A 12,563-nucleotide genomic window follows, 5' to 3' on the forward strand; every position below is an offset into this window, starting at 1 on the left:
GTCGGCTGCAGTGGGAAGGAAAAAAGGGGCCGCGGACGCCGACAAGTTGCCGCAGGAGCCGCGGCTTCCCGCCGAGCCGGAGGCTGAGTCTCCGACGGGGCAGGAGCGGAGCGCGCAGCAGGGCACCCGGCCAGAGGTTCCGCGCCGGCAGGCGCTGTGGGGCCTCCCGCTCTCTGCGGGGCGGCGGGCCGGGACCCCATGAGCCGCGCGAGCGAGGGGCGCGAGAGCCGAAGCCCCGGCGGCGCGCGGCGGAGGCGGGGGGCGGTGCTGTAGCTGCCGGAGCCCGGGAGCGGCCGGCAGGAGTCAGCGGCGAGAACTTGAACTTGGCGTCTTTAGCTGGCCCCCCGGACGCCCCCCGCCGGGGCCGGGGTGCCGAGGGGCCTGGGCGGCAGCGCTGCCCCCCGGATGGCCGCGGCGGCGGACTGGACTCCCGCGCCGCGGCCCTAGGCGGCCTCTCGACATGGCCAAGTGGCTGAACAAGTACTTCAGCTTGGGCAACAGCAAGACCAAGAGCCCCCCGCAGCCGCCGCGGCCCGACTACCGCGAGCAGCGGCGCCGGGGTGAGCGGCCCTCGCAGCACCCCCAAGCCGTTCCGCAGGCCCCCTCCTCGGCGACCTGCGGTCCAGCCTCCGCCTCCTGTTTCTCGGCCTCGTCAGGCTCGTTGCCCGACGACAGCGGCAGCACGAGCGACCTCATCCGCGCCTATCGAGCGCAGAAGGAACGTGACTTCGAGGACCCCTACAACGGGCCCGGCTCGTCGCTGCGCAAATTGCGCGCCATGTGCCGCCTGGACTACTGCGGCGGAGGTGCGGAGCCCGGCGGCGGCCAGCGCGCCTTCTCCGCCTCATCCGCGTCGGGCGCCGCCGGCTGCTGCTGTGCCTCCTCTGGCGCCGGCGCCGCTGCGTCCTCGTCCTCCGGCTCCCCGCACCTCTACCGCAGCAGCAGCGAGCGGCGGCCGGCCACGCCGGCCGAGGTGCGCTACATCTCGCCCAAGCACCGCCTCATCAAGGTGGAGAGCGCCGCTTGTGGGGGCGCCGGGGATTCCCCGGGGGGCTCTTGCTCCGGCGGCCGCACCTGGAGCCCGACGGCCTGCGGAGGCAAGAAGCTGCTCAACAAGTGTGCGGCCTCGGGGGCGGAGGAGAGCGGGGCCGGCAAGAAAGACAAGGTAAGGCGCCCCTTGCCCTTAGGCCGGGGTTCGAGAGCCGCTGTGCGCACGGGGAAACTAAGGCGCCGTTCAGGTTGGGATTCCTTACATCACCTTTGGGCTAGGAACCTGGGGTCAGGCTCCCATGCTCTTTTCCTTGATCATCAGCCCCCTGACACTGTTCTTTTTCGTTGTGGTTCCCTGAACGTTGTTCCTCTGAGTCTAAAGCCGGGTGCTCGCTTCGGAAGCAGCCGGCGCAAGAACGCCCAGCCCAGCCTTGCCCAGGAAGAGAGACTCATCCGGCCCCGCAGAAGTAAGGTCTTGCCATGGAATTAAAAGAGAGTATTTACTCTAGACTCCCTCATTCTTCCCCCTGCATACACACTCTACAGATGGGAAACTGAGGTCCAGTGCTGAGAAACTACTTGCCTGAGATTACACATCATTGTTAGTGGCAGATCCGGACTGGCTGTCTCTAAACGTGTATATGTAAATCCCTATAAACGCCCCGCCCCGCCCCACCCCTTCCCGGTGCTAGGTTTCCAAATCGGGCGGCCTTTTGTACTGGAGCTGCACCGGCAACCCCCACGCGTGCTTTTCCGGTTAAAACTGCGCTGCCTCCAAGAGCGCTCAGCTTCTCACCGCTCGGTTCCTGCCCCCCGCGCGCGCGGGAGGGATCCGTCTGTCCGGCGGGGCTGGAAGGAGAACCAACCCCCCTTCCTCACCTTCTTCCTTCCTGACCCCACTCCCATCTCTCTAAAGTATCAGACCATTTTGAACCCCCTCTTTGAAGCAGGCCAGATAATTATAGCCAGACTTGGCCCGCTCCACCCCCTCGTTGCCTTTCACACTCCTGTGATGCCCTCCTTCCCCCATAAAATAATGCTTGTTCTGTCTGCTTCTGGTGCAGTGTTTTGATTAAATCAGGGCCCAGTGGGAGAACTCTGTCCTGCGGGCAGTGCCTCGTGCTAGCTGTCAGGCCACTGCCCCTCATGTTCTCCCCCACTTCCCCCACCCTCCTTCTCCCAAGGTAAACTTTTGCCCAGGCTGGGGCTGGGGGAGTGTGAGTTCCTTTCAGAACTGGAGGTCCAGACAGGAGGGAGACAGGCTCCTACCTGCCAGCTGGTGCTTGGAAAGGGATCTTTTTTTGTTTGCCATGTCAGGGAAGTAAAGGGATGGTTCTCCTTTTTTCTGCTTTACTTTCCCCGAGGTCCCCCCCGGGGATATCTGTTCACCTGCTTGGTCTGCCAAGGGCAGCATGGGCAGTCTGGAGTACCCCAGCTCTCCCTGGGGGCAGCTTCAGGACACACCTTAGAAGCGTGGACCCTGGGCTCCCTAAGCTCCAGGATGCCACACCTAGATGGCAAGGAACTGAGAGCCTCGTGGCCATCCAGGGAGCCGCCTGGGGGATGAGAGGTTTGTGGGATTATGACTGTAGTGTGAGGAAAGCACAGAGAGGTTCCTCTGGCCTTATGTGTGGGCTAAGCTTGGCTTTGTGGGTGGACTGGGAGAAGCTGGAATTCTAGGGCATGGAAGCCATGAGAAAGGCCCATCTTAGGTCTCTGGAAAGGTTTGGAATCCACTGTGTGGCCTCCCTGCACCTCCCCAAGCCTTGTCACCTCTTGGGCACCCACTAGGTGTGCAAATCTCCTTTCTTTCCCATAGCATTTCTGCTTGCTCACGAAAGTTTTCCTTATGGTCTTTAAAACTTAAGCGAACATTTTTTCTCCCCGTTAGCATTAAGACTGTGTCTAATACTGAGGATAATATGGCATGTTTTATAGTTGGAATGACAAGTGTGTTTAAGGCTTGGCTTCATTCCATCAGGAGATATTTCTTATGGGGTCTTCTCTGTGTCCTTTCCTGCTGGCTGCAGGCCCTCAAAGAGTGGACGTCTGCCAGAGGCGCTGTGCCTGGCTGTTGTGCAATGATGGGGCCTTGTGTCACTGGAGGGCGGAAGGGGCTAGGCATGGTGATCAGGGAGTGCTTCTCGGAGGTGGGGGTCATTATCTTGGGACAGAGACGGGAACCACAGCCCAGCTGGGGAAGAGAGACTGGTGCTTTAGGGACCTGCAGGTAAAGTCCCCTGTGGCTGAAACTGAGAGGTTAGAGTTGGGCAGGACCCCAGAGGGGCAGCAGGGCTGGGTCGGGAGAGTCCTTGTAAGCTTAGTGCAGTTGGAGCCTTTAGCGGGATTTAGCTGCTAGAGTGAAACACTCAGATATGGGTTTTGAGAAAAACTACTTTGGATTTTGAGAAAAGTTCCCTCTGGACTACTTTTTACCTACTAGGTTGTGACTTTGAGCCCTTTGATCTTTTGAGAAGTTGTTCCTCTATCAGGGACTGAGGGACTTCAGTGATCAGAGATGTTCTGAGAAGAAGGGGAGCAGCCAGGGAAAGGGACAGCAAAATGGTCTAGCACAGTGGTTCTTAACCTTTAGCGCACCTGGAGGGTTGGTTGAAAAAAAGATAGCTGGGACCCATCCCCAGAGTTTTCAAATCAGTAGTTCACAGGTGAGGCCTGAGAATTTGCATCTCCAACAAGTTCCCAGGTGATGCTTTTGCTGCTGATACCACAACCACACCTCGAAAACCACTGTTCTAAGGCAACAATGGCTTCTCCTTAATGCTCCCTCTGGGATCTTCTGGTTGGAGCTGCTTTGGGATGCAGAGACTCAAGATCTACTCATCTCTGCCCATTGTGTTTGTGTGCGTGCGTGCGTGAGTGGGGGGTGGGGGGGTGGGTGTGGGTGTGGGTGTCACTTCCTGATCCCTGACCAATGCCCATCCCCCATTCCAGGTCAGAGGAGGCAGCCAGGTATTTTACATTATTTCCAGCCAGTCAGATTCTGAAGATTGGGCATATCGTAGATCCCAAGCACTCCAGAACTTCCTGTTCCTCACTCCTGAATCCAGGAAAAGACACATCTGCCACCTCACTTAGTCTTAGGCCCAGCTTCCTTTTGTCAGTTATTAGGTATTAGAATAAGAACCCAGGTCTGTTGAGTGCCCTCTTGCAAGGCCCTGTGCTGGGTTCTTGCCATGTCCCCAGCACCTGTGCTTGCTTTCAACAGTGGGCCTCTGTTGAGAGTTCCCATGGAGTGGAGCAGAAGTTATTGGTCCATGTGTCCTTTCAACACCCAGTGCCGTCCCTCACCATGGCTTGTCTTTCAGCTTCCCTTCCTGCCTCTCTCTGCCACACACTTAGATGGCCACCTGTTCTCCCAGGTGAGGCTTAGGACACATGTACTTGGTCACACACACACACACACACACACAACCCTCTTCCCTAGTATCCAATTTTAGGCCTCTTCTTTTTAGAATCATTTGGAAGAGAAACTGCGTTTACTGTGCTAGTTTCTCCTGTCACATAACACTAACTTCTGTTTATTTTGTGCTCAGGGTAAAAGGCTGACTAGGAGGAGAGGTGAACAAAGATGCAGAGGGCTTGTCAGTAATCTTTCACTCTCTGGAGGAGATGGACACATTGTATTTTAACTATTCCTTTGTCTTGGGGGAATTTGGGAAGGGCTTCACTGAGGAGGTGACTTTTGAGATAGACCTATAGGCAGAAGTGAAATTTCCTTGCAGGGGAAGGTAGGGGTACTTATCATGTGTCAGTGCTGTGTGTGTATGTTTAAGTGTGTGTATGTATCTATGTTGTAGGGGTGCATGTGTCTGTATAGATATATATTAAACCTCAAGGTTGGACAGGTTCTTGGAAACCAGAGCATTTTTGCACTGGGTCTTTCCTGGGGTCGAGGAATGGACTCTGCAGGGGTGTCCTTGAAGATCGAAGATTGGAGAGCCAGGGAAGGGATAGGCTCAGAGTCATGGTTGAGGAGCATTCCAGGCTATAAACAGCAGCCAGAATCTCTGGGAGATGGGCTTGGAGTTAGGCTACAATTGCCCTGTATATCAGCTGAGAGATGGTGGGGGTCTGAGCTCCTGGAAATAGAAAACGAAACTGCAGGAGGTAGAAATATTCCTTCAAGTGCTTTATTAAAAAAATAATGATGACAAAAGAGGCCAACTATTTGATAGGTTTCCTTTTGTGCAGCCAAACAGGTCTCATCTAGTTATGTTTCCTATTGAAGTCTTGTATTTTTTATCCTAATTAAGTGAATGTTTCCACCACAACTGCGAAAACTCAAGATACATCGTGACATCAGTTTCCTGAGTTCTAAATACATGCTAATGTATACTTTATGTTTTGTCAGCATCCACAGAGTTGGGTTAAATAACACGTTTTCCAAAGTTAAGGAATGAATAATACCATGTCTAACTTTTTTTTTTTTAACATTTAGCAGACAGTTTCTGAGCTGCCTGCTAAGCAGTGAGACTTCGGAGAGGAATAAGTGGTGGCCAGCTTTCCAAGAAGGAAGGAAGCTTCTTGATTTGTAGTTGAAACTGGTTTCTCAGGGCTTAGCAAGGGAGAGAATAACAATCCAGAGAATACAGGACAGAAATGTGTGCAGAGAGCTGAGAGGGCCTTGCTTCTGTCTGGGAGGTCAAAGAGGGCTTTTGAGGGACGGCAACATTTGAGCCGACTCTGGACGGTTGAGCAGGAATTCCCCAGGCAGGGAAGTGGGAAGGAGGGTTCTTTCTGCAGAGGGGACAGTGCAGCTTGTGCCATGGTCAGGAGGTTTGAGGGAGAATGGTTGGAGGTTTATCAGGGCAGGTGTGGGAGATTGCAGAGGGAAGCTGGAGTCCACAAAGAAAGAGGAAAGTGTCTTATGTGCCTGGTTGGGGAGTTGTGACTTATTTTTTGGCCCTTTTTATATAAAATAGTTGATGAAAGTAGGGCTTGATTGTAGCCAGGGGCAAACATGAGTCATCAGTCATTTTAACTGCCACTTTCTCTAGTTCTTAAAAAATAATTGATGGAAGAGGTAAGAGTCAAACTTGGTAGCTGTGGATTGCCCTCTGGGACACTTTCCCCTTTGAAATCCCTTCCCTTGGAAATAGTCTCAGAGAAGTGCTGAATATCAAATTCAGTTTTTCCCATTGATTCCCCATAGGAGAAATATTTTCTGTGGGCTTCATGCTAATTACTGCATGTGTCATTTAATCTCACAACTACCATGGAAGAGGTTTAGGTACTGTATCAGTTAGCTCTTGCTGCATAACAAATCACTGCAAACCACAGTGGTTTTAAATTAGGGCCCAGCAAACCTTTCTCAAATGTCCAGATAGTAAATATTTTAGGCCTGCTGATCATATGGTCTCTGCTGCAATTACTCAGCTCTGCCGTTGTAGCTCAAAAATAGCCATAAACTATATATCAATGAATGGGTGTGGTTGTGTTCCAGTAAAACTTTATTTATAAAAACTGCAAGCTGCAGTTGTTGACCCCTGTTTTAGATGGTAAGCCTTTATTATTACCCATGAGTCTTCAGGTCTGTGAGTAAGTTTTCTGCTCTCAGCCAGCTTACCCATGCCTCTGAGGTCAGTAAGGGATGGGTAGGCGACTGTTAATCCTAGTTGGATTTTCATATGTGTTTGAGGTTTCTGGTTTAGGATGACTTTGTCTGGGACAATTCAGTTCTGTTCCATGGGATATCTCATCCCTTATTTGGGGTGCCTTATTCCTTAGTAGGCTATCTCAAGCTTGTTCATCTGATGGTCGCAGAGCTCAAAGAGAAGAAGCTGCTAAGGTTTCTTGAGACTTGAAGCTGGCATACTGTCCCTTCTGCTGCATTCTGTTCACAAAACTAAGTTGTGAGGCCAGGCAAGATTCGGGGAGGGGGAAGAAGCTGCAGAGTCCCATGGCACAGGGCAGAGATACAGCAAGCCATTAATTGGGACCATCAGTGCTGTCCATTTACCACAGGTGGTATTACCCCACTTTACAGATAAAGAAACGGAGGCTTAGAGAGGTTAATGACCTACCTAATGGCAGACAGCTACAAAGTGAGGGAGCCAGGATTCACACCTATGCAGTCTGAGTTCCAAGCCTGTGTGCTTTTGGTCAGTTTGCTCCACTATTTTTCAGGATTTAAGTGGAGATAGTAAGGCTCTGATAGGCACTGAAATGTGTGTTGTGAATCCTCTCCTGTGCTTAGTGTTCCTCTTTTTTTGCATCCCTCTGCCATAATCCCTCCTTTCAGCCTGGGCTTTGCTAGGACCGAGATGAGGCCCGAGAGCTGGCTGTTTCCTCTTCCTCCCCCATCTGCCTCTGAGTTCCATAAATCAGATGTTAATGCAGCACTTGAGTTATTTCATAGAAAAATTCTACACACAGTGTTGGCGCATCCCAAGGGACAGCTGCACAAAACGTGTGTCTTGTAACTGTCATATCTTCCCTTTCTGATGCCAAGTGGTCCCTACCTCCAAGCGTTGGAAAGGCTGCCTGTGCTCTGTTTTAAGAATAGAAAAAGCAGTTGCTACCTTGGCCCTTATCAACAAGGAACTTAAATTTCCTTAAAGGAGATCAGGTGACTGCACTCTCTAATCTGACAATCTCAGAACATGACTGATTACCCCAGGATTTAACCCCCAAGACTTGACCCTGTCTCCCTATTCCCCCCCCCCCCCCAGAGCATTTCTGGCCCATAAAATTGGCTTTAAAAGGCGAATATGAAACAGGTGTGGCTTCCTCTGGTCATTGAGCAAAGCTGAAACTTGCCCTTGGTCATGGCATGGCTTCCCCTGGTGAGTTCAACTTAGAGCTGACTTTAACATTTTAGACTGGGGAACCAAGTGGTAATGGGGGGGAGGGGGAGGGGCAGGCTTAGCCCTAGAAAATAAATTAGGATTTAGTGGCATTAAAGCAAAAAGAACTGGGATTCTGGTTAGCTGATGGCAGCACAGCTCACCAGCTTTCTGAGGTTCAGTGGTGTTGACGTTGGGTCTCCTGCAGGGTGGCGAGGGAGGCTGTAGGGGTCTCTGCCACCCTGACTTTGTAATTTCTGCTCCACCTGTGTTGACTGAGGAATTGCTATATACAGGCTACTGTTGAGAGCCTTGGGGACATAGGGGTGAGACATGGTGTGGGTAGTGCCTGCCCACAAGGAGCGTGTCTTCTGGTGAGGACACAGAGACCAAGGCTGGAGCACAGAGCACGGTCTGTTTCTGCAGAATTTATCTACATAAAGTGCTGTGGGTGAGCTGAGTAACATCCTAGCCCAGAGGCTGTTCTGGGTAGGGCCTCGATTCCGTGGAGTCACTGGAGAAGCAGGGTATGGAGGAGGTTCATTTCAACTGAGGGAAACAGGAAAGGCCCTTCAAGGGAGGCAGCACTTGAGGAAAGAAGGATATCAACTGAATTAAGGGTGCTTTCCACCAAAGTAATTTTAGCTAACACTTCTATTGCACCTACACTGAGCCAGGCATGGTTCTGTATGCTTTGTAGGTGTTAACTCCTTTACTTCTCACCCATGGACTTTGAAGTAGGGGCTACTGTTACTCCCATTTTACCTATGAGAAAACCGAGGCACAGAGGTTAGTAAAGTAACTTGTGTAAGGTCACACAGCCAGTAAGTAGCAGGGACAATTTGAACCCAGACCTAGAGCCTGCATCTTTAACCCCTGTGCCATACCACCTCAATCTCATTCCTGAATTTTCTCTGCCTTGTTTTCGACTGAACTTACTCTTTGTAAAATCCCCCTGCTGGCATTAGAGGAGCACCTGACTTCTAAGTATAATAAGTATCCCACAGTGTGTAGGGCGCTTTCACAGCTGTAAGTAATTTGATTCTCACAGTCGCCCTTTGTGAAGGTGCTGAATCCCCATTTTACAGAGAGAGAAATGGAGGCTCAGGGGGGCAACACTGTGTGCCCTACCTCCCAGTGGGTACTGGCAGAGCTGGTGGCCAGGCTGCAGCTTTTCATTCTGAGTCTGGTGCCCTTTGTGTCAGCGCGGTGTGGAGTGGCTTGGCTGAGGCTTGCGTTCACGGGAAGGGTGACAGTCTGATTGATTTCCGTTTCTTTCCATGTTTTGATTCAGAAATGCTTTGCTGAGACCGTTAAGGAGCAGCGACTGAGGACCTTGCTTCCACAATGGAATTTTCCTTCTCTTCCTGTTTGGTATTTTCCAGTAATATTTCTATTAATGTTTCACTTTCAGAGGCACTAACTTCCTGAGAGTTTGAACTTTCTTAGCTGCTGAGCTAAGAAAATTCAGGAAGAACTGAATTTTCCTCTAAATCATTCAGTTTCTTTCCATTTTCTTCAGGGAGAGCTCTCTCTGGTTTTCCCATTATGCCGTGGAGGAAGGATTTCGGAGGTGGGTCCAAGGGCTGGAGAGAGAATTAGTCAGGGCTCTGGGGGATGACTCAGGCCCAGTATTTTCCAAGCAGTGCTTAAAGAGTAACGGTCAGAAAGGGGCTTCCCGAGGGCAGCAGCGGCCTGATGGGGGAGGGGTGGACATCACTGGCCTGTGGCCAGGCCTTGGCTTACAGGCTGGACTCACAGCCCCCAGCTGAGACAGGAGAGCCCACGCCAAGTCCTTTTTCCTTAGTCGGTCATCCATTCATTCAGCAAATATTGTTAGGTGCCTACTACGTGCCTGGTGTTATTCTGTCTAGGTGCTGGGGACACAGTGATGAACAAAACAGACAAAAATCCCTGCTCTTGGGAGCTTGCCCTCCAACGAGAGGAGTCCAGCTAATACAGTATGTCAAGGATAAGGATTGTGGAGCAGGACACTGAGGCCTGAGTGTAGGACGAGGTGCTCGGAGACAGCTTGGCTGAAGGACGTGAGAACGTGGACTGCACTGTTCTCTGAGACAGGAGCATTCTGGGCAGAGGGAAAAGCCAGGGCAAAGGCTTGGGGCAGGGCCATTCCTGGAGTGGTTCAGGGAACGTTACAGAGATGAGAGTGACCGAGGAGCAGGTCAGGAAGAGTGCGGGAGCAGCTGCCATGGGGCCTGTCGGTGTCGAAAGCTCCTGACTGGAGCTCTGAGTGTGGTGGCAGCCCGTGGAGGGTTCTGGACAGAGGAGTGACATGGCCTGACTTAGGTTTTAAGAGGATCGTTCTGGTTGCCTAGTGCACGATAGACTGGAGGGGATAAGTGAGGAAATGGGGGGAACTGCAGGGGGACCAGATGGGGGACGGGACTCCAGCCATCCAAACCAGGGTGCTAGCAGTGGGTGGTGAGAAAAGGGTTGGATCTGGACATGTGAAGCGGAGCCAGCAGGCGTTCCTGACAGATGGGGTGTGGGGTGTGAGCCAGGGAGAGGGGAGTCTAGGATGATGCCAAGGTTTTGTCCTGAGCAGCAGGGGAATGGGTTGCCATTAGCTGATACGGAGAAACTAGAGGAGCATTTGCGATCCAGCCAAAGTTGCTGGTTAACTACCAGGTCCTGGGTCCTGGGGATACGCAGCCCAGAGGAACCCAGAAAAAACGTGGATGGGCTTCTGCCTGGGGCTGGGGGAAGAAACAGGGAAACCAGAAGAAAGTACAGATGGGACATCCTAGACAGAAGGGATCCTGTCCGCGGTGATGGAGGTGGGCCAGGAGCTCTGCGGCGGGCACAGGTGTGGCTGGAAAGCAAGAGTGTGCTGTGGTGGCGGAGCAAGGCGGCAGGGACTTGGTGTGAAGGCCTGGCCTGCGGTGTCCTGGATGTGGGCAGTTCTCCGAATTCACAAGCAGCCGCTGCCTGTTTTGCATGCCCATGGGGGGCCACAGGAGGATAAAGATGAGTGTTGTTCCGTCTCTGCCCGAATACTCTCTAGGGGCAGGGTTGGAGCCTTCCACTGTTTTTGCTAAGCAGGGCATTTCCTTGTTGACTACCTTTGTTTGTCAGAAAAGTTATGCCTGAAACAGGGTTTCGAAGTGGTCTGCTGGGAGGAGGCAAGCAGAGAGTGTAGGAGAAATGGAACTTTCCTGGGTTTCCAGGCCATGGCTAACTTCTAAAAATGAAAATGACCAGGAGGTGCTTCACAGGGAAGCTTCTTCACTTTGTTGAACATGCACTTCCAGAAAGCCAGCCAGCCCCCCAAACCCACCCCAGTTCAGAGGGCATTCCAGAGCCACAGGTGCCATTTGGGGCCAGGCGGCCTCCAGCACTTGCTTGGCCCTACCTGCCCATCGTGTCAGGGTACTTTCCTTCCTCAAAAAGGGACCAGCTGGAGGGTGCACAGGTAGTTTAGTGGTCAGAATGACCACGTTCCACTTGGGAGACCCAGGTTCGATTCCTGGACCATGAACCCCCACCCCCCCAAAAAAGAGGCCAGCTTGGATTTAAGATTTTGTCTCAATGTTTATCTCTGTGATAGCTTTCTTCCCCCATTTGACAAAATTAAAGCATATGTGGTGTAGATGAGAAATAAGCCCACTAAAATAGAAACCAACCCTAATTCTATAATCCAAAGAAACCACCGTTAATATTTTATTGTTTTTCCATTTGCCTTTTAAAAAAATGCATATATAGCCATTTTCTTTCCAAAAAATTTGAGTCATTATGTGTATATTTTTTTTCCTTTTCACTTAAAGACATAGTCAGATATCCACATTACTTTAAATGTTCATAATTTAATGGAAGCACAGTATATTTAGGCTCTGTATCTGGGCTGTAATGAGCATCTTTGTAAATACTTCTTTGTATAGATGTGTGATTATTTCCCTGGGATTGATTGAGAAGGAAAATTGTTCGGTCAGAAGGTAAAAATTTGGGTACATGCTTTCAAAATTGTAGAAAGACTCAACAAGTTTATGCCTGTTTTACTCTTCTCTCATACACTGGGAATTCTAATAAAATTTTATTTGATTTATAGTTTCTTGGATTACTGGTGCATGTGTTCATTGACAGTGTATATTTCTTTTCTGCAATTGTTTACTTATAACTTCTGTCCATCCTTTTCCTCTACAGGGTTTGTTTATCTTTTTATTGATTTATAAGAGCTCTTTGTGGATTAAGGATTGTAGCCTCTCATCTGCATATGGGTTGCTGAATATTCTTTACAAGTTCTTAATTTGCCTTTTGGTTCTGTCTGGGGATAATTGTTGCTTAAGTGAATTGTTTTCTGTCTTTAAATCAAACTCGATAAGTTCTTGAGTCTGCTACTTAGAAAAATCTTCCTTACCCTCAAATTTACCCATATTTTCTTGTAGTTGTCTGATAGTTTTGTGGGTTTTTTTTTACACTGAAATTTTCATCTGTCTGGAGTTTGATTTCATGTTGTGAAGTAGGGTTCAAGTGTTCTGAGTGGCCTGTGTTTCAGGACTTCCTCTTCTCTTCTTGCTGTTGACCTGTCTGTATTTCTTCAGGTGCCTTTTTAAACTTAAATATTTTGACTCCATCTCACCCTGACTGTGCTTAGGTCTCATCAGCTATTATGATAATGATGATGAACCTTGCCTTTATAAAATGACACCTTTCATCTACAGATATCCATGCGCTTTTTACACATTCACCCTCCCGACATCATCTTCATCTTTGGATGCCAGACCTGACGCCGTGGGTGGGATGTGGCCA

General features: G+C 50.6%; 1 protein-coding gene across 1 annotated transcript in view; it reads left to right on the forward strand.

Moving 5' to 3' along the window:
- The first annotated feature begins 412 nt into the window (after positions 1-412).
- The window catches only part of SHB (SH2 domain containing adaptor protein B), a 131,151-nt gene continuing 119,000 nt past the window's right edge, over positions 413-12,563 (forward strand). The window contains exon 1 of the mRNA XM_077147644.1: positions 413-1,165. Coding sequence (XP_077003759.1) covers positions 461-1,165 — 705 coding nt within the window. The 5' untranslated portion in view covers positions 413-460. The remainder of the gene's footprint in view (positions 1,166-12,563) is intronic.

The sequence above is a fragment of the Tamandua tetradactyla genome, chromosome 2, assembly GCF_023851605.1.
Source record: "Tamandua tetradactyla isolate mTamTet1 chromosome 2, mTamTet1.pri, whole genome shotgun sequence".
NCBI classification, from domain to species: domain Eukaryota; kingdom Metazoa; phylum Chordata; class Mammalia; order Pilosa; family Myrmecophagidae; genus Tamandua; species Tamandua tetradactyla.